The sequence below is a fragment of the Bubalus kerabau genome, chromosome 8 (genome assembly GCF_029407905.1).
Source record: "Bubalus kerabau isolate K-KA32 ecotype Philippines breed swamp buffalo chromosome 8, PCC_UOA_SB_1v2, whole genome shotgun sequence".
NCBI classification, from domain to species: domain Eukaryota; kingdom Metazoa; phylum Chordata; class Mammalia; order Artiodactyla; family Bovidae; genus Bubalus; species Bubalus kerabau.
The window spans coordinates 10,617,313-10,639,647 of NC_073631.1; the positions used below are offsets into that span (position 1 = coordinate 10,617,313).

The window sequence follows — 22,335 nt, forward strand, 5'->3', positions numbered from 1 at the left end:
AATAGAACTGTCTTATAACCCAGCAATCCCACTACTGGGCATACATACCAAGGAAACCAGAACTGAAAGAGACATATGTACCCCCAATGTTCATCGCAGCACTGTTTATAATAGTCAGGATGTGGAAGCAACCTAGATGTCCATCAGCAGATGAATGGATAAGAAAGCTGTGGTACATATGCACAATGGAAAGAATACATTTGAATCAGTTCTAATGAGGTGGATGAAACTGGAGTCTATTATACAGAGTGAAGTAAGCCAGTAAGAAAAACACCAATACAGTATACTAACGCATATATATGGAATTTAGAAAGATGGTAATGATAACCCTATATGCGAGATAGCAAAAGAGACACGGATGTATAGAACAGTCTTTTGGACTCTGTGGGAGAGGGAGACAGTGGGATGATTTGGGAGAATGGCATTGAAACATGTATAATATCATATATGAAACGAATCACCAGTCCAGGTTTGATGCATGATACAGGATGCTTGGGGCTGGTGCACTGGGATGACCCAGAGGGATGGTACGGGGAGGGACGTGGGAGGGGGGTTCAGGATGGGGAACACGTGTATACCCATGGCGGATTCATGTTGATGTATGGCAAAACCAATACAATATTGTAAAGTAATTAGCCTCCAATTAAAATAAATAAATCTATATTTAAAAAATGTTATTATAAAAAAAAAGGAGAAAAGGAAGTTAATTTATTTTGGCCTCTGACCTTTGTATTTTCCAATACTTTGGCTATCTGATGCGAAGAGCCAACTCACTGGAAAAGACTCTGATTCTGGGAAAGTTTGAAGGCAGGAGGAGAAGGGGATGAGAGAGGATCAGATGGATGGCATCACCGAGTCAATGGACATGAGTTTGAGCAAACTCTGGGAGATGGTGACGGACAGGGAAGATTAGTGTGCTGCAGTCCATGGGGTTGCAAAGAGTGGGATATGACTGAGCGACTGAACAACAACTGGCCTTTGAAAAAATCAAACTTAAAAGGCAGATTCCGGGGCCAGGAGACACACACAGCTGACAAGCAATGCCATGCTATCTATCTGGTGCTCCTGTCACCTTTTTTTTCTTCTTTTCAAGTTCCTCAGCCTCTCTTTGCCAAATCGTCTTCATGTCAAAGTCAAAGGGGCCCATTCTGGACTCGAAGTTGCCAGTGGACTGATCTGGGTTAAACTCTTCATAAACCATGTAGTCAGGTATGGACACAGCAGGGACCCTGCAGAAACAAAGGGAAGGGCCCTGGCCAGCTGCTTAGGACCACCTCCGGATTCCCCCTCCCCTGCTTCCCCAACTCCAGCACCCGGTACTGACCTTCTCCAGGCCCCGTCCACCTCCCCCCACCCCTCATTTTCTTGGCTCCTCATTCAGCTAGGATAAACTTCCAACTCTTAGCTGGGGGAAAGGAGGAAGGCAAGGGGAAGAGTTGAGAGGGGGAGGGAAGGGAGGGAAGAAGGGAGGGAAAAGACAGCAGGGAAGGGGGGAAGCCTCCGGGATGCAGGGCCCAGGAGAAGCTGGGCAGCCAACAGAGTGCCAGGAAGGGTGAGAGAGAAAAGGGCTGCAGGGGCAAGGAGGCTGCAGGCGGAGTGGCCGGGAGCAAAGTCAGAGGCTGAGGGTGCAGGGCTGGGCGGTGGCTGCAACGTGGGGTCAGGACACTCACTGTCTCTGGTCTGCTGTCGACGGCTTGCTGTGGTGGATGTACCAGTCTGGCAAGGAGTAGGCCACCGGGCAGCCCTTCGTGGTCCCGGGGGCAAAGTGCTTCAACAGATCTCGAAGGCAAAAAGACGCGGCGGTGAGCATCACCACCCCCATCCGAGCCTGAGCATCACCAGCCAGCAGGTCCCTGCTGCTGACAAGGGAACTGGGCTTCCTCCTGGGCTTCTCTGACTGGGGTCGGGGGGCAGGGGGCGGACGTCAGGGTGTCCCTGGTTCTCACCTGCCAGTTCTGCCTGGTGCCTAGAGAACAGCCCCTCACTCTGCCCCGCCACCTCCTCCTCTCATCCAAGCGTCCCTGGAGGAGGTGGGGGGTGTCATTGCTCCAGGCCAACGACTGTGGAGACAAAACTCATCGGGCCGGGGGCCAGGGGGCGGCTTGCTGTCTCCTCTCTCAGCCCAGGAGGGTCTGTTCTGTGTCCCTACTCCTTCACACCCGGGGCATTTCTGGGGTAAGCCTCCAGGTTTCTGGTGGGAAGCGGGCACCAGCCCCTCTAAATCATGAGAGTAGGGGTCCTGTTAACCGATGTCCCCTTCAGAGCCAGGCTGAGAGGCACAGAGACTCACTCCAGCTCCCAACCCACCCACTTGCTGCCAGGTCTTCGTCCCCCTCCCCCAGGCTGGAGGCTTTTCACAGGGGCGGCTCAGGCAGGGGGTCGACAGGCCCCAGCTGGGAGTGACTGGTTTGCCTGCTAAGCAGGTTTTGCCTGCTAAGCGGGGCAGTGGCCGATACTATTAGTAGACATTTGAAACTTTTTTATTATTTGAACTTTCATTTTTTAAATATTTAAAATGTAGACAAGAGTTCCCTCAAATGGTATGAATTCCGCTATACCTGTCACCCAGATTCCCCAAACACCATGCTTCGTTTCCCATTTGCTCGTTCTTTCTCTCTCTCCCCCATTAGCATTGTCACTGTCTGTTGCTCTTTGGGGGACCACGTGGGGTGTTTCCAGTGACGGTTATGACATAATCACAGCGCAGTGATCAAAATCAGGAAGTCAGTGTGATGCAATCCTTTTATCCAATTACAGATCTTATTCAGATTTCGCCAGCTGTCCCACTGATGTTCTTTTAGCCCGAGGCTCAGAGTGAGGAGGGGACCCTGCTTCTGTGCTTCACACGCAACGAGTCACACAGTCTGTTCTGGGCTTGGTAGCATCACGGCCCAGATGCCACCATCTGCCACATAGCCCACCTTCTCCGTGACAACCTTCACGGAAGGAACGGCGGCCAGAAAGAGAAAGGTCAGCGTTTCTCAGGGTTGCTCTCCACAAAGGCCCGGCAGAAGGTGTTCCAGACGTGACTCCTAACCTGAGCAGCAACCTGAGTTAGCACAACTGAGCAAGACTTTCTCAGCGAAATCGTGGATAAAGGTCGGATGTTGGTCAGCGTCACCGCTGACACTCATCAGTCTCTACCATGCAGAACATATTAATACACCCCTGAGGGAAGAGGAGACCGAGCAACAGGAAGCAAAGACGCTTCACGGGCAACTGATGAAGGCGCAACGCCTTCTTACCCCCCGAAGGGTGACCTCAGTCAGTGCAGAGACCACGACTCTGCAGTTAGACAGTGAGGCTGGCGTGGGAGTCACCCCAGGGTGGTGCTCAGGAGAAATCCAAAGAAAATCCCAGTCTGGTGAATGCACAGTCCAGCCGGTCTTTCCCATAAACGGCAGTATGTCCCTGAAGAGTCTGCACCCTGGGCTGTGACAGGTGACCTGGATGTCCTATGACCTCAGGCAAAATTCCTACACTTGACAGTAACATGTGTCCAGATCACAGTTGGCATCTGGATGTCCAGACGACAAGGTCACACCACCTGCCCACCGCCCCCACACACACAAAAGCACTCACCAGGGCGGCCACCTTGCTTGGCCAGCTTCACGTACTCCGAGTCTGTCTCCTTCACCCAGTACCTCCGCAGCCCAAGCGTGTGCCCAGGGGCTTCCCTCGGGTCGCTGAGGCCAGGAATCTGTGATGCTGGCGGGGCGTCCACGGCCTTCTCTGACTGCTTCACAGGAAGGTGGTAATACCAGTCTAGGGAAGAGGAGGCCCAGGGTCGGGATGTTACTCACAGAACCCAAGCTGGCTTGGTCCCCTGCCCAGGAGACATCAAGGAGGCTGTCTCACCCTCCCCAGGACACAGGCAAAGGAGAAATTGCCCTCTTCTGAACACCTGTTACCTGACGCGTCTCCCTGCGGTCATGTAGTCGGCAGATCCTAAAGGCCACCAGCAGCAGCCACAGTGCCCAGCAGGAGAACACCCTCGAGGGGGCCGGCTGGCCTCTGCGCCCAGCTGCCCCGCTGTCCCAAAGCAGTGAGACCAGAGCCCTTCCCTGGGAGTCTTAGCCTCCCAGTGAGGTTTCCAAATTCCCTAATTGTCTATCTCTCTTCTCCTTCAATCTTCCCTGAATTGGGACTTGACTGCATTTCTGGATATGCCAGGGAGTATGCATTCCTGATGGAGCAAGAAATGGCAACCCACTCCAGTATTCTTGCCTGTAAATCCCATGGACCCAGATGGGCTATACAGTCTATGGGGTCGCAAAGAGTCAGACACGACTGAGCATGCATCATGTACCCACACATTCCAGAAAGATCCAAAATCACTTAAACATGGGCAAGTCTCTGGACTATGTGGCCAAAAGTTGGCCAAGATTTGATCAACTTAGACTTTTAAAACACTGAGATTTCATGATTAAAAACTCTCACCAAAGTGGGCACAGAGGGACCTATTTCAACATAATAAAAAGCTACTATGACAAACACACAGCCAGCATAATACTCAATGGTAAAAAGCTGAAAACCTCCCCACTAAACACTGGAACAAGACAGTGATGCCCATTCTTACCACTTCTATTCAACATAGTACTGGAGTCCTAGGCAGAGCAGTCAACAAAGAAAAATAAATAAAATGTATTCAAATTGGTCGGAAAGAGGTAAAATTGTCATTATACACAGTGACATGATACTACATACAGAAAACCCTAAAGACTCCAAACAAAAACTACCAAAAATGATAAATGAATTTAACCACATAGCAGGATACAAGATTAGCATACAGAAATCTGTTGCCTTTCTTTATACTAATAATGAAATATCACAAAGTAAAAAAAAAAATCCCTTTTAAAATAGCATCAAAAATAAATAAATAAAATAAAATACTTAGGAATAAATCTGATCAAGGAGGCAGAAGACACATATGCTGCTAATTGTAAGGGAAACTGAAGATGATTTAAAGAAATGGAAAGATATCCCATGCTCCTAGGTTGGAAGAATTAATACTGTTAAAAAGACCATACTACCCAAAGCAATTTACAGCTGTAACGTGATCCCTATCAAATTACCCATGACATTTTTCACAGAACTAGAACAAATAATCCTAAAATTTACATGGAATATTAAAAGATCCAGAATTTTCAACCAATCTTGAGGAAAAAGGAAAAGCTGGAGACATAATTCTCCCAGACTTCAGACAATACTACAAACCTACAGTAATCAAAAACAGTGTGGTACTGGCATAAAAACAGACAAACCAATCAATGGGCTAGAATAAAGAGCCCTGAAATAAACCCACACACCTGTGGTCAACTAACCTTTGACGAAGGAGGCAAGACTATACAAGGGGGAAAAGACAGTCTCTTCAGCAAGTGGTATTGGGAAATCTGGACAGTCACATTTAAATCAATGAAGCTAGAACACACTTTCTCACCACACACAAAAATAAACTCTGAATGGCTGAGAGAAAAATATGACATGACACCATAAAGCTCCTAGAAGACAGCACAGGCAAAACATTCTCTGACATAAACCATAACAATGTCTTCTTAGGTCAGTTTCCAAAGGCAATAGAAATAAAAACAAAACGAAACAAAGGGGACTAATCAAACTTACAAGCTTTTGCACAGCCAAGGAAACCTAAGCAACATGAAAAGACAAACTATGGACTGGGAGAAAATACTTGCAAACTATGTGATGGACAAAGGCTTCTGTCCAAAATACACAAACAGCTCATATAATGCAATAACAACAACAAAAACCCCCAAAAAACCCAATCAAAAAATGGTCAGAAAAGCTAGACATTTCTCCAAAGGAGACATACAGATGGCCAATAGGCACATGAAAATACACTCAACATCATCAATTATTGTTGTTGTTCAGTCACTAAGCCATGTCCGACTCTGTGACCCCACGGACTGCAGCATGTCACACACCCCTGTCCTTCACTGTCTTCCAGAGTTTGCTCAAGTTCACATTCATTGAGTTGGTGATGCCATCCAACCACCTCATCCTCTGTCACACCTTTCTCCTCCTGCCTTCAATCTTTCCCAGCATCAGCGTCTTTTCCAATGAGTCAGCTCTTTGAATCAAGTAGCCAAAGTATTGAAGCTTTAGCTTCAGCACCAGTCCTTCCAATGAATATTCAGGGTTGATTTCCTTTAGGACTGACTGCTTTAATCTCCTTGCTGTCCAAGGGACTCTCAAGAGTCTCCTCCAGTGCCGCAGTTTGAAAGCATCAGTTCTTTGGTGCTCAGCCTTCTTTATGGTCCAACTCTCACATCTGTACATGACTCTTGGAAACACCATAGCTTTGGCTTTTTTGGCCTTTGTCAGCAAAGTAATGTCTCTGCTTTTGAATATGCTGTCTAGGTCTGTCATAGCTTTCTTTCCAAGGATCAAGTGTCTTTGAATTTCATGGCTGCAGTCACCGTCTACAGTGATTTTGGAGCCCAAGAAAATAAAATCTGTCACTACTTCCACTTTTTCTCCTTCTATTTGCCATGAAGTGATGGGACTGGATCTCATTATTTTAGTTTTTTGAATGTTGAGTTTTAAGCCAGCTTTTTCACCTTCATCAAGAGGCTCTTTAGTTCCTCTTCACTTTCTGCCATTACAGTGGTGTTATCTGAGGTTACTGATATTTCTCCTGGCAATCTTGATTCCAGCTTGTGCTTCATCCAGCCTGGCATTTAGCATGATGTACTCTGCATATAAATAAAATAAGCAGAGTGACAATATACAGCCTGACGTACTCCTTTCTCAATTTTGAACCAGTCTGCTGTTCCATGTCCAGTTCTAACTGTTGCTTCTTGACCTGCATACAGTTTTCTCAGGAGGCAAGTCAGGTGGTCTGGTATTCCCATCTCTTTAAGAATTTTCCAGTTTGTTGTGATCCACACAGTCAAAGGTGTTAGCGTAGTCAATGAAACAGAAGTAGATGTTTTTTTGAATTCTCTTGCTTTTTCTATGATCCAACGAATCATCTGATCTCTGATCTTTTGCCTTTTCTAAATCCAGCTTGTACATCTGGAGGTTCTCAGTTCATGTATTGCTGAAGCCTAGCTTGAAGGATTTTCAGCATAACCTTTCTAGCAGGTAAAATGAGCACAACTGCACTGCAGTTTGAGCATTCTTTGGCATTGCCTTTCTTTGGGATTGGAATGAAAATTGACCTTTTCCAGTTTTGTGGCCACTGCTGAGTTTTCCAAATTTGCTGGCATATTGAGTGCAGCAGACAGACACACATCAAAACTACAGTGAGGTCATCGTAGTTTTGTAGAATGGTCATCATCAAAAAGTCTACAAACAAAAAATGCTGTGGGTGGGGAGGAAAGGGAACCCTCCTACACTGCTGGTGGGAATGTAAATTGGTGCAGCCATTATGGAGAATACTATGGTGCTTTCTTATGAAACCAAAATAGAGCTTCCATACAATCCTACAATCCCACTCTTGGGCATATATCTAGAAAAGAAGAAAACTCTAATTCAAAAAGATACATGCACCCCAATGTTCATAGCAGCACTATTTAAAATAGTCAGGATATGAAGACAACCTAAATGTCCATCAACAGATGAATGGATAAAGAAGATGTGGTGCATATGGAATACTACATAGCCATAAAAAAGAATGAACTAATGCCATTGCAGCAACATGGATGGATAAATGATACAAATAAACTTAATTACAAAACAGAAATAGACTCACAGACATAGAAAACAGACTTAACGATTACCAAAGGGGAAAGATGAGGGGAGGCATAAATTAGAAGGTTGTGATTTACATGTACACACTGCTATATATAAAACAGATACTCAATAAGGACCCACTGTATAGCACAGGGAATTATACTCAGTATCTTTTAATAACCTATAATGGAAAGAATTTGAAAAAGAATGTATATATATGTGTGTGTGTAACTGAATAACTTTGCTGTACATCTGAAACTAGCACAAACCACACTGCAAATCAGCTGTATACTTCAATTAAAAAAACATACTGAGACAGAAGTCACAGCTTTAGTGAACGTGTTTGCTAATTTGACAGGAGCAGGACCGAGTGCCACCTCAGGAAGGCTGGATGGTGAACAACCTGACCTGACACCCACCCCCCAGGGGGGCATCCTGGCAGGCCCTCCTCCTAGACGCTGGTCGCACCCTCTCCACACAAGCCCCTCAGCTTTCCTTTTGCTCGAGGCGGGAAGCAGGACATCCCGAGAGGTCAGACAGAAAAGGGGCGAAGCACCCTGAAGAGTTGCTGAACAGAGAGGCAGGGGCTTTGCCCTGCCCTCTCAGGCTGCAGACTGATTGGGGGCTGAGTGTGGTTCCCGTGGAAACATCCAGTTGGGTCCCGCAAAACTGACGTGTGATGAGTACAGATAAAGGGTGTGTCCAGTGGTTAAAAATCCGTCTGCCAATGCCGGGGATGTGAGTTCGATCCCTGGTCTGGAAAGATCCCTTGTGCAATCTTGGAGCAACTAAGACTGCGGACCACACTTCTGAGGCCACGCGCTGCGACTCCTGAAGCCTGTGTGCCCTAGAGCCTGCGCTCTGCCGACAGGAGAAGCCACTGCAGTGAGACGCCTGCTCGCCACAACTGGGGAAGGTCCGTGCAAGCAGCGAAGAGACAGTGCAGCCAAAATAAAAAAATACGTTTTAAACAGTGTGTGAGATTTCTAGGATCTGAGATCGGATAAAGACGAGGGTGGGAGGGCAAAGCGGGGTAAGAGAAGGCCAGCTTACTCTCTCACCTCCCTCCCCATTGATCTGTTGACCCCTACCTCCCCCCAGAGAGTGGTCATGGGTGGTGAGTGGAACGGGCCTTGCAGAGCCCTGAGGCCCCTCAGTGGGCACCCAGGACAGAACCCTGCAGGTGGCTTTGGTGACCACCTGTGAGGGTCCCTGCCAGGAGCAAGAGGTGTCAGCAGAAGCCCAGGGACCTGCAGTTATCAGGTCCACTCATAATCCCACAGAGAGAAGACACTCGGGCTGTTGGTGTTCCGGTAACACTTTGCATCTGAAAATGATGAACCCACATGTCCAAATATAAGAACAGACATCACAGCTGACTGAGAACTAGGGGAACAAAATCTAGGAGGGATGTGAAATTAAAAAGATGCCACTACCATGGCACAAGTGTCTCTAGAATTTAAGAGCTTACTGGAACCAGCTGTCCAAAATGTATGGCAGTCAGGGTCTAAGACAGGACCAGCTCCTGGCAGGTGCGTTGGGTGATTTCCTGCATCCACTTGGCTAGGCCACAGTTCCCAGACTGAGGTCTCCTGAGAAGGAAGGAATTCTTCCCCCAGACGGCCTTCCAACCCAGGACTGTAGCATCAGCTCCTTCTCGGCCTGCTCCACAACTGTGTGAGCCAGTTCCTTAAAATAAATCGATGTCTCAGTCAATCTCCCTTTCTCTTTCTACACACACACACACACACACACATACACACAGGCACAGATGTTGTTGGGCTCTGGAGAATTCCGAGTGATACAGCAGGATCACAGGAAAACAGGCTAAATAAGATGGCTTTACACAAGCACATACGGATTCCAGGAACAAGAAGTCGCCTTCCTCCATAGCTAAAAGTTAGCCACACAATTTCTACTTAGAACTAAAGCTGAGTTCACTGCATAAAAAATGAATGTTCATGGAAAAATCTTTAAAATATCTAAACAACAGTAATGAGATGAAAACTATAGTGAAAACACAATAGAGGGAAAAGGAGAAAAGAGAAAGAGGCGGGGAAAAAACCCAACAGGAAAGCTTTCAAGAAGTTTGCCTGAGCTCACAGAGTTACTTTTAGAACCAGGAGGAAGGGCTTAGGAGCATCATATCTGATTGTCTTCAGCTCAAGTATTTTCTTTCAGAGGGAAAGCATTCAGTTCTTGCTTTATTTTTCCTCTCTGTGTTTTGATTACTAATTAATCCACAGAGAACAGTTTCTACATCTCATTACTGGAAGCCTCGGGCAGGAACTGAGCTCTAATTTGGTTGGCAGTTTATGATGGCGTGCCCTGCAGAGAGTCAGCACATGAGTCACTGTGAACCAACTGTCTCACACACACACACACGTGCGCACACACATGCACACACACACACACATGGTTGAAGGAGTGAGAATTATCTTGTTCTCAACGGAGAAGGCAATGGCACCCCACTCCAGTACTCTTGCCTGGAACTGGAAAATCCCATGGATGGAGGAGCCTGGTGGGCTGCAATCCATGGGGTCGCTAACAGTCGGATATGACCGAGAGACTTCACTTTCACTTTCCACTTTCATGCATTGGAGAAGGCAATGGCAACCCACTCCGGTGTTCTTGCCTGGAGAATCCCAGGGACGGGGAGCCTGGTGGGCTGCCGTCTATGGGGTCGCACAGAGTCGGACACGACTGAAGCGACTTAGCAGTAGCAGCAACCGTGATTAGTACCTGTCTGGCACCGGATCACTCACGACCGTGTAGATTTCTTTACCGGCTCCCCTGTCTCCTCCTGGCTTCCTTTATCTACAAGGAGCCCGGCTCAGAGATGACTGTAGGGTGACTCAATCCTGCAGTTCTCTGGTCTTTGAGCCACGAGAGGCAACCCAAAGGCAGGATCCTGGCAACCAGCCTCAGCCTTGGAGAACAGGGCAGCTTTTTGAAACTCTAAGCCTCAGGTTTCTCATCTGCAAACCAGAGCTAACAACCCCTCAGCAGGCTGTCCTGAAGTTCAATGTTAGTGTGACAGTGTTTAGCACAGAGGGGGGGCTACGCAGTAGGGTGCTGAGACACCAGAAAACCAGGCTGAGAGCCCACAGTGGAAACTGGGACCCAGGCCTCCTGTGCCCCTTCCCCTCCATTCCAGCACAGCCACAGTCTCATCAGTAGCGGCCACAGTAGAGCTCTGGGCAAGAAGCACGGGGAGACTGTGAAGGCCACACTCGGGCCCCGCTGCCTGCAGTCCAACCCCTACCCCGCCTCTTCCAACAGAGCTTCGGGACCCTTTTCTCCATCCTCCTACTCCAGCCCTTCACAAGATGCGGAAGAATAAAAACAAAGTCAAAATCAGACTGCAGCAGCTAGGTCTTCTTCTTTCCCTTCTTCCAACTTCACAATGAGAAGCCCACTGCAGTGCCAACCTCCACTGGAGGCTTAATTCCTGTGTTCATCCACTTAAAGCAGGAGACAGTTACCCTGGTTGGAGTCTAAATTAGGAGCAAGAGATAGGTGATCAATGAAATACATAAGGATGCAGCTGAAAATGAAAGTGTCCAAGTCAACACATGGTTACTGATACAGAGAAATTTTCAGAGATGCTATTGCTCCAAGAACTGAGTAGCTCTAACAGCAGTGGGCCGGTACCCTGGCTTTCTTTTGTTTAAAATAAGGAAACAAACGAAAAAAACCCAGAAGTCAAGCTCCCCTCTACCCCTAGATCCCCACCTTACTTTTAAGCCTTACTTCCACCCTGGGGCACAGGGGCAGTGTGTAGCTTTCTTTGATGGCACCCCATGTTAGTCCTGTCCCCTCCCCACCGCCTTCTCCACATAAGCATGCAGAATACAGGTGAGCCTGTCCAGTAGCAGAACAAAGGCAAATCTTCTCTCCTCTGGTCACTCACCGCAGGGAGCATAGCGGCTCGCGGCCCCATGCAGCTCCTTGCTGGTATTCCTCATGCCCTGAGACACGCTGGGCCGGGTGTTCACGGGTGAGCCAGGAACCGTTGCCGGGGCTGAGCTGCAGAGGCTGGGGCTGGGTCCGCACCCCTACTCGGTCCGTCCTCCTCCACCTGACAGGTATGCAGGAGTCTCACCATTCAGGTAGTGCGCGCATGCCCAGGCAAGCCATCAACAGGGGCGCGTCCAGCCAGGGTATATGCATCATGGGCACACACGCAGAGTAGCCAGCAGGAGACAACAGGTTCCGAAGTCCCGCCCCAGCCCGGTGCTTCCCCATTTCAGGAGACAGGGGTCCCTCCCAGTCCCGACCCCACTGGCCGTCTGACCCCGCTCACCTGCCGACCTAGGGTCTGGGTGGGTGCCACCTGCAAAGTCTGAGACCAGTCTGTTCCCGCTGGCGGCTGAGACCAATCCCAAATTCCCAGAGAGGCGCGGAACTACAGCAACCCGCGTCGCCAGGGCAACGGCCTGGGCCAACCGGCGGCCGCGGAAGGAGCACAGGCAGCCAATCGGCGCAGTGTGAGGGCAGGCCAATCGCGTCAGGGGTGCGGCTTGGGCGCCTACAGTCAACTGCCCGGGGCTTGGGGGTTGTCGAGGTGGAGGCGCCGGCTTGGCAGCGTGGCTGCTGGGGAGTGCCAGCCTCAGAGTTCTCCTGGTGAGACCTCCGCCCACCTGACGTCCTGGAAAACCCAACAGCGGTTTTCTTGTCCATCTCCGGTTTATTTAATACATTGTTAAAAAGAGGACGAGTAAGTACCTGGGAAAACTCAAAAGACAGCCATTTTTGCCAGTTGTGTATTAGTAGGAAAATTACTATGCACACGTCTTTCCTCATACGTTATTTTTTCAGTATTTCTGGTTTGGAAACTTGGTTTGTAGTCCTCCTGTGATTCCACCAGCCCAGGCAGCAGTTGGAGCTAGGGTTGTCTTTTGCTAAAATAGAAAAATCACAATGTCTTAACGGTGGTCATTTGGCAACTTTAAACAAGGCGCTGCTTTTGCTACTACACAAGTTAAGCATTAGAAATCTAGCAGAAGAGAGGTGATGTAACCATTTGGTAGGGAGAAGAGAATTCTTGTGATGGGAATTTACTCTCACTGTGAGTTATCCAGCTCTCATATAATATTTTCAGGATCCTCAGCTGACCCAGTTTTGAAAGTAAGCAAGACGTCACTTCTCAATGTCAAATGTTTGTCCCATTGCAGGTAGACATGTAGACTCTCACTAAGTATAACAGGGTTTCCTTTTGCATAAGTCAGGGCATTGTTTACCCAGGGAACTGTGCGCCAGGAGAAGGTGATTTTTTAAAATAGTGTATCCTACTGATTAAAGCCATCCTGCCTAAAGAATATCTTTCTCTCTTTCTGAGCTTGGTTAACAGAAGAGAAGGAAACTTACTCAAGTTGACAGCCCTCTTTACTAGTTGAAATCATGATTTGAGTTATAATGAAGAGTGATCATTCCTCAGAATAAAGTTCTGACTTTTGGAATTTGACTGAAATCACAAGTATTTGCAGATGTCAAATCAAATAAGAACGTAAGTGAGCTGCTATACAAATGAAAACATGGCACAAGAAAAATCTATTGTGAAGATTTCTCTGTTTATTTGCTATACTTTAACACATATGATCTTTCTTTCATACAATAGCCCAGAGTTTTTAGAAGGATCCAGCCTTTCCTCATATACAATCTCACTTCATGTACAGATTTAGTCAGCAGTTTATGGAGAAAAAATATTCAATTATTTGTAGATGTTTGTTTAAAGTATATCTCTATTTTATATATGGATAAATTCTTAGAGATTTATATCTTACATAGATATTGTATATGATTATAAACTGTTTATGAGTTTTTGGGGAAGAGGAAAACATGTATTTGAGTATAAATTCCGATTTTTTAACAGCCCTCAGACCCTTCCTTCTTGCCTGCTCTTGGTTTGCTCATGTTGTTGACTGAAGCTAATATTTCTAAACTCCTAAGACACATCTTCAGGCTCAAGCCCATCCTTGTTTCATCTTCCAACCCAGTAGATAAATTCCTTTCCCTAAACATCATTCCCAGGAGACTCAATCCTCCATAATATGCAGCACATTCCTTAGACTACGGTTTCATAAAATGGGGGGGATTTCCAAATTTGGTGTTTTCTGTTTGATGATAATCTAATCATTTCAAGACAAATGCTTCCTTTTTGACACATTTATGTATTTCAGTATTAGGTAGCATTTTGGGTTTTCAGTCCAGTTGAAAACCGAGATTATCATCTATGGAAACAAGATTATCATCTGTGGTTGGCACAGAATGAGACAGGATTTCTTTGTGTCCTTACCAGCATCTCCCCTCCATTATGCATTAAAGTGATATTGATCTTTCTCTTTGGTAGAAAAACTTCACATTTTACGATAAATTTAAACAGATTACCTTTCTTAAGATGTAACAGTAAAATGTTTTGAAAAAGTGACAGAGTAAAAAAATATATGAAAGTAACAGAACAGTTTAAATCGTTTTAATTTAAATTCCTATAATGCAGGAGTTGGTGATGGACAGGGAGGCCTGGCGTGCTGCGATTCATGGGGTCGCAAAGAGTCGGACACGACTGAGCAACTGAACTGAACTGAATGCAACAATTTATATATAATGCTAAGGTAATTGTATTAGTTTTGAAGAAATACTTCATATTTGAAAAATAGTAAGACCATTTATCATGTATGATTTATTATTGATAAAGCTAAGTTGTTACAGGCTATCAGAAACCAATGTTTTTTTAATTTTTTTGGCCATGCCACTTGGCTTTCAGGAGGAACTCCCTGGACCAGGGGTCAAACCCACAGCCCCTGCAGTGGAACGTTCCAGCCTTAGTCACTGGAACGTTAGGGATATCCTGGACATCTGTCTCCATGTGCTGCCTGCATTCACTGCCAGCCCTACTGTATGAGACAACTCCCAATTTTTTCTGCCAGTTACAATGGGTTTGATCACTGGTGGGAGAACTAAGATCACAAGTGGAGCAACTGAGCCTACATGCTGCAACTGCTGACCTGTAGACCTGCACGGTGTGATGAAGGTCCTACATGCTGTGACCAAGACCAGCCAAATAGATAAATAAATGTTTTTTAAAATAAATAGTTACAAATAGGTTGGGGTCTTCTGCCAAATATAAGCTTTGGGGTTGTGGTCTCCAGTTCAGTTCAGTTCAGTCTCTCAGTTATGTCCAACTCTCTGTGACCCCATGAATTATAACACGCCAGGCCTGCCTGTCCATCATCAACTCCTGGAGTTCACCCAAACTCATGTCCATTGAGTCGGTGACACCATCCAGCCATCTCATCCTCTGTCGTCCCCTTCTCCTCCTGCCCCCAATCCCTCCCAGCATCAGAATCTTTTCCAATGAGTCAACTCTTCGCATCAGGTGGCCAAAATATTGGAGTTTCAGCTTTAGCATCAGTCCTTCCAATGAACACCCAGGACTGATCTCCTTTAGAATGGACTGGTTGGATCTCCTTGCAGTCCAAGGGACTCTCAAGAGTCTTCTCCAACACCACAGTTCAAAAGCATCAATTTTTCGGCGCTCAGCTTTCTTCACAGTCCAACTCTCACATCCATACATGACCACTGGAAAAACCATAGCCTTGACTAGACGGACCTTTGTTGGCAAAGTAATGTCTCTGCTTTTCAATATGCTATCTAGGTTGGTCATAACTTTCCTTCCGAGGTCTCAAGTACCTCCTATTTCCAAACTTATAATGGCAGTAGATGAAATGCAAATAGAAAATAATTTACATCTCTGGAAGTCATGGGAGGCCAATAAACACAGAGGATCAGAGACGAACAAGAGTGAAAATAGGAAACTCTTCACTCAAAATAAGTCTGCCATGCACAACCCTAAGTCACTGTGGAAACAAGCCGTGGAAAGATGGTGACTCATCAGAAAATAAGTACTCTCCAGACAGATTTTATTTTTAATTCAGTTGCTTGAAAAGGGCTTTTAAAATAAGTACATACTTAAGGAAATAACTATACACTTCAGGACATAAATGAGGGCTTTCCTGGTGGTTCAGTGGTTGGGAGACCACCTACCAATGCAGGGGACACGGGTTTGACCCCTGGTCTGGGAGTATCCCACATGCAAGCGAAGCAGCTAAGCTTGTGCGCCCCAACTGCTGAGCACCAGTGCCACAGCTGCCGGGGTCCATGGGCCTTGGAGCCCCTGCTGTACAGCAGGAGAAGCCACTGCAATGAGAGGCCCACACACTGCAGCTGGAGAGTGGCCCCCCCCACCCCGGCTCCTGGCAACGAGAGAAAGCCCACGCACAGCAACGAAGACCCAGCACGGCCAAAAATAAATAAAAATTTAAAAAACAAAGACCTAAGTGAAAGAATGATAATGAATTTAAAAATACATTTCCAAGCAAAAGAAATAAAGCAAAAACAGGTAAACAAGAAAAGCAGAACCCAGAAGAATGTGGGTCTTAACCACGTGGGGGAAAAAGCTCAAACTCACTCATCAGAATGCAAAAAGAAACTCTCCTGAGGTACCGTTTTTACAAAGCTATTCAATTGGCAAAGATTAAAAGGTTGATAATACACCATGTTGGTGAATAAGAGGAAAATATCATAAATTCCAGTGGAAACTTAGCTGGCAGAGCCTCTGGAGAGAACAAAGGCAACATTTATCAAAATGACAGACAGGGACAGATGTGGACCCAGCGGTTCTTCCTCTGGCTGTGCGTTCTTGCAGATGCACTCAGACACGCAGAATAACCGCAGCATGTGGTTAGTATTGCACACTGTTTGCAATACAAAAATGCTCATCAGGGTAAACAGATTGGTGCACATTCATACACCGAAACCCTAGGCAGCCGTGAAAGAAAAAGATCAACTCAGGGTGAGTCAGAAAAACTTCCAAGGACCTTCTTTGGGGGCCCAGTGTCTAGGGCTCCATGCTTCCAATACAGGGGCCCAGGTTCGATCCTTGGTCAGGGAACTAGGTTCCACTTGCTGAAACGGAAGATCTGTGTCTATGCCACAACAAAGACCTAGTACAGCCAAACAAAGCAAAACAAAACCCAAGATATATTTTTTCCTAGTATGAATTAATTTATTATGCTTGGCAGATTTTACAATATGTTTTTAAAAGATTAAAAACTCTTTGGAACTTTCATAAAACATTTACTGAGAGAGAAAAGTTACTACCGTAAAATCAAAGCTATTTGATCAAACAGCTTTGATAATCAAATTATTTAAAATTTCTTTTTTTCATCACCACCACCACCACCATCTTGGTCACCAAGATATATTTTTACCTGAAAACAGCAAGGTGCAGAACATGGTTTCTAACAAGTTTCCTTTTACTTTCAACAAAGTGAAGAGATGGATATATAGAGATAGACAGATGCACACATAAATTTGTACATAAGTATATATATTTTACATAAATATATGCTGGGAGGGATTGGGGGCAGGAGGGGAAGGGGACGACAGAGGATGAGATGGCTGGATGGCATCACTGACTCGATGGACATGAGTTTGGGTGAACTCCGGGAAGATTAGGTAGGATTTTTATCCCCAACAGCCAAGTCCAAGACTATGAATAGCATCTTCAAAAGACTCAGAGGAAAATAACTGTCAGCCTGCAGTTTTATGCCCCAAGTAAGCATGCTCATCATTCCAGCAATTCCATTCCGGAGGTTCACCAGGGAAGCCCTTGTGGTGTGCACGAGACAAAGGCAGGCATTGAACTTTGATCGTGTTGCTAAAAAACCAAAAGCAACTGATAAAAGACTGGGAGAGTGAATTGTGATGTGTTGCCTGCCATTCCAGTAAAGAAGGAATGCTGCCCGACCATCAGGCCACTGCCAACAAGACTCACAGTGGAGAAAAGCAGGATGCTAGCCCTATAGAGTTAAGGTCTATGTCAAAGGCATGATTTCAATGAGCCCAGACTCTTGCATCTTCCCATTAATGGAGAAGCATTAATCCATTAATTCAGATGTGTGATTAGCAGTCATCTTTCGATATTCTACTGCATGTTAGTCTGTTTGATTTTCAGCAAAATCCCCTATATATCTTAGCTCCTTCCTTTTTTTTTTTTTTTTTTTTCTCCTTCCTTACCTCTTCGGGACAGTTCCTCAGAGCTACCTGAGAAATTTTGTGTTGCTCTAGTCCTCAGGGCTTTTGAGCTCAGTCACTTCAGTCGTGGATGATTCTTTGCAACCCTGTGGACTGTAGCCTGCCACTCTCCTCTGTCCATTGCATGCTCCAGGCAAGAATACTGGAGCATGTTGCCATGCCCTCCTCCAGGGGATCTTCCAGACCCAGAGATCAGACCCATTTCTCCTGTATCTCCAGCATTGCAGGCTGATTCTTTACCACTGAGCCACTGGGAAAGCCCAGCCCTTAAAAAGGCCACTGAAAAAAACTTTCAGATTGTGAATTTGTCTGTCATCGACAGATGTATATGTGATAAAATACTATACAGCAGTTAAAATGAGTAATCTGAAGTGAGTATTTCTCAAGACCAGTAATCTAAGAAAGATGAGAGTAGCTTATCATTTGAATTCACAGCATGAAAACATTTATGGATACATATTTATGTGGTAAAATATCAAAAACGTTTTGTATATCAATTTTCATTTTTCTGCAGGAAAGAAAGGAGGGGAGTGGTGTTCTAGGGTCTTCCCAGAACATAATATGTTCGTGATATTTAATTTTTTGAAAAAGTACTGAAGCAAGCACAGTGAAACAGAGATTTCTTGTGGCAGAAGCATGGGGCCTCGGGGACCCTGGCGTTTTGCGGTGTGTCTGGGAGCCGCTGCGGTGAAGCCTTGCAATACACGCTCGGGCTGGGTGCTGGCTGGTGGGGAGGCCGCGTGCCCCCTGCCTGGGCGTCCAGCCATTGTGATGTGTCACAGAAGGTGATGCAACAGAAGAGCTGGGGCGCCTCCTCCAGGGTTAGTTCACTCACAGTTTCCGCCTGAAGGAGAAACAGCCGAGAAGGAAGAAGGCAAAACCCCAAGCCAATCCCAAACCATTTTGTATCACCTCATGTTTTCCATCAAGTAGCAAAGAGGCTGCCAGCAATCAGCTACTCGGCTGGGGGGATGAGTGGGAGACCCAACTCGAGGGGGAGCTCCAGGCTCTTCAGGGCTCCCTCTGAGGACGCCAGCAGCGGCTCCAGTGGGAGCGCTGTGCTCCCACAGCAGGAAAACCCCGACGCCAGCGGGTACGTAACTGCAGGGTGATCTCCTTAAGATTTGATAGTGTACATGTCATGTATCACGTGTGCTCGTCCCCCTGGAAAATAACCTTCCTTTATAGAGAGAAACTTTGAAGATTTCTCTGGATCCCAGTACTTTCTGCTCTGTTGTCTCCTTCTGTGGTAGGGGTTAAGGTTAATTACAGCAAGTGGGAGGGAAGATCTCCTGGAGGAGGGCATGGCAACCCACTCTAGTATTCTTCCCTGGGGAATCCCCATGGACAGAGGAGCCTGGTGGGCTACAGTCCACAGGAACACAAAAAGTCGGACATGACTGAGCAACTAGGCACAGCACACACAGCAAGTGGGGGACGAAGTTTGTGGAAGAGAAGACATTCTTTTTAAAGGAATGAGTCTCACCGGCAGTGTGAAGTTATGACTGCAACCTGCAGCCTCATGGGTCGATCATTTGTCAGTGGCCTCCTGCTCAGTCTCTGCCAGGTGCAAGGTCCAGCACCATGCTTTACAAGTCTTTACATGGAGGGCGCTTGTTACATCCCTGGGTGAGAACTGGCTACACGGGCTGTTAGTGGGTGTACGTTTTGAGCTAACAACTGTGCCTCCTCTAACTGGAAGAAGGGGAGACAGCAGGAAATCTTGGACCACTTGGATGGCCCCAAAACCCAAGCCTCATCAACTTTGCCCTTGGCACTGCCTGCTGGTCAAACAAAGCAGAGAGTAAAGAAATAACCACCCCACAGATAACAGCTAAGGTTTAATGAAAAAGCTTAGTGAACCTTTGGTTAATGTTCATTTAAACCAGTCCCTTGGGAGGGTCTTATGACCTTTGAGTAACTCTCTTTAGACAGTGGATCCCTCATGTGACCAGTGAGATGTGAAGGATGGTGGTTTCAAGATTTCATGTCCCTTCAGAGGAGACTCTTGGGAAGACCTTCTTCTCTGTTGCTTTTAGCACATGTCTACAACAAACCAAGACAGTGTATTAAAAAGCAGAGATATCACTTTACCGACGAAGCCCATATAGTCAAAGGTATGTGTTGAAGCAGTCCAAGCTGGGATTGGAAAAGGATTTCCAGAGTATTGCAGAAAGGAGAGTTTATTAAGAACAAAGAGCAGAGATAATGTGGGCACTGCAAGCGCAGCAGGCCAACCTCCTGACAGACCAGGGAGGGTTGACAGTTGTTGTGGGTTAATAGCCAATTTTTATAGCCTCAAGGCAAAGAAAATTCCTACAGGAAAGCTGACACTAGTTGATTGGTTGGGCATCTTTGCCTAATTGGGAATCAGGAAGCTTGTTAGTGATTGTTAGGGGGCTTTTGGCAACGGTTACAAAGGGGCTTAGTCAGCTTCAGAGGTGACCTTGATTCTGGGCTCTGCTTCTGTGGTTTTGGTGCAAAGCCTCCCACCTATGGCCTGGGGGACAGGACTCAACACTATGATTTTTCCACTAGTCATGTACAGATGTGAGTGTTGGACCATAGAGAAGGCCAAGTGCTGAAGAATTGGTGTTTTCGAACTGTGGTGCTGGAGAAGTCTCTTGAGAGCCCCTTGGACTGCAAGATCAGACTACTCAATCCTAAAAGAAATCAACCCTGAATATTCATTGGAGGGACTGATGCTGAAGCTGAAGCTCCAATACTTTGCCCACCTGATGTGATGTGAGGAGCCAACTCATTGGAAAAGACCCTGATCCTGGGAAAGATTGAAGGCAGGAGAAGAAGGGAACAACAGAGGATGAGATGGTTGGATGGCATCACTGACTCAATGGACATGAGTTTGAGCAAACTCTGGGAGATGAAGAAGGACAGGAAATCCTGGCGTGCTGCAGTTCATGGAGTCACAGAGTCAGACACAACTTAGCGACTGAACAACAATAACAATAACACATTGGACAGACAATGGGCACTATTGCTTTCTGTAAGTGGATGAGCTACTTAGAGATTCCGTACTGGGTGAAATTAGGTGGCTTGTGCTTCAGTTCAGTCACTCAATCGTGTCCGACTCTTTGTGACCCCATGAACCACAGCACACCAGGCCTCCCTGTCCATCACCAACTCCCTGAGTCCACCCAAACCCATGTCCATTCAGTCAGTGATGCCATCCAACCATCTTATCCTCTGTCGTCCCCTTCTCCTCCTACCCTCAATCTTTCCCGGGATCAGGGTCTTTTCAAATGAGTCAACTCTTCGCATCAGGTGGCCAAAGTATTGGAGTTTTAGCTTCAACATCAGTCCTTCTAATAAACATCCATGACTGATCTCCTTTAGGATGGACTGGTTGGATCTCCTTGCAGTCCAAGGGACTCTCAAGAGTCTTCTCCAATACCACAATTCAAAAGCTTCAATTCTTCAGCGCTCAGCTTTCTTCACAGTCCAACTCTCACATCCATACATGACCACTGGAAAAACCATAGCCTTGACTAGATGGACCTTTGTTGACAAAGTAATGTCTCTGCTTTTTAAAATGCTGTCTAGGGTGCTCATAACTTTCCTTCCAAGGAGTAAGCGTCTGTTAATTTCATGGTTGCAATCACCATCTGCAGTGATTTTGGAGCCCCTAAAAAGAAAGTCTGACACTGTTTCCACTGTTTCCCCAATCTATTTGCCATGAAGTGATGGGACCAGACACCATGATCTTCGTCTTCTGAATGTTGAGCTTTAAGCCAACTTTTTCACTCCTCTTTCACTTTCATCAAGAGGCTCTTTAGTTCTTCTTCACTTTCTGCCATAAGGGTAGTATCATCTACATATCTGAGGTTATTGATATTTCTCCTGGCAATCTTGATTCCAGCTTGTGCTTCCTCCAGCCCAGAATTTCTCAGGATGTACTCTGCATATAAGTTAAATAAACAGGGTGACAATATACAGCCTTGATGAACTCCTTTTCCTATTTGGAACCAGTCTGTTGTTCCATGTCCAGTTCTAACTGTTGCTTCCTGACCTGCATACAAATTTCTCAAGAGGCATATCATGTGGTCTGGTATTCCCATCTCTTTCAGAATTTTCTACAGTTTATTGTGATCCACACAATCAAAGGCTTTGGCATAGTCAATAAAGCAGAAATACATGTTTTTCTGGAACTCTCGCTTTTTTCGTTGATCCAGTGGATGTTGGCAATTTGATCTCTGGTTCCTCTGCCTTTTCTAAAACCAACTTGAACATCTGGAAGTTCAAAGTTCACGTATTGCTGAAGCCTATGTTGGAGAATTTTGAGCATCACTTTACTAGCCTGTGAGATGAGTGCAGTTGCGCGGAAGTTTGAGCATTCTTTGGCATTGCCTTTCTTTGGGATTGGAATGAAAACTGACCTTTTCCAGTCCCATGGCCACTGCTGAGTTGTCCAAATTTGCTGGCATATTGAGTACAGCACTTTCACAGCATCATCTTTCAGGATATGAAATAGCTCAACTGGAATTCCATCACCTCCACTAGCTTTGCTCGTAATGATGCTTCCTA

At 46.2% G+C, this 22,335-nt stretch overlaps 2 protein-coding genes across 6 annotated transcripts in view; one reads left to right on the forward strand and one right to left on the reverse strand.

Moving 5' to 3' along the window:
- The window catches only part of C8H7orf57 (chromosome 8 C7orf57 homolog), a 29,397-nt gene extending 17,316 nt beyond the window's left edge, over nt 1-12,081 (reverse strand). The window contains exons 1-5 of the mRNA XM_055589670.1: nt 12,002-12,081; nt 11,609-11,776; nt 3,583-3,765; nt 1,671-1,779; nt 1,073-1,229 (exon numbers count right to left, since the gene is read on the reverse strand). Of these exons, the coding sequence (XP_055445645.1) occupies nt 1,073-1,229; nt 1,671-1,779; nt 3,583-3,765; nt 11,609-11,663 (504 nt within the window). The 5' untranslated portion in view covers nt 11,664-11,776; nt 12,002-12,081. The remainder of the gene's footprint in view (nt 1-1,072; nt 1,230-1,670; nt 1,780-3,582; nt 3,766-11,608; nt 11,777-12,001) is intronic.
- Nucleotides 12,082-12,227: 146 nt separating this feature from the next.
- Nucleotides 12,228-22,335, forward strand: part of SUN3 (Sad1 and UNC84 domain containing 3) — a 46,654-nt gene continuing 36,546 nt past the window's right edge. For 2 of the 5 annotated variants that reach the window (XM_055589671.1, XM_055589672.1), the window contains exon 1: nt 12,228-12,415. The gene's annotated coding sequence lies outside the window, so the exon portion shown is untranslated. Of the gene's footprint in view, nt 12,416-13,036; nt 13,205-14,194; nt 14,310-14,461; nt 14,792-22,335 lie in introns of those variants that run through there. The other 3 variants (XR_008717530.1, XR_008717531.1, XR_008717532.1) reach the window with 3 other exon arrangements.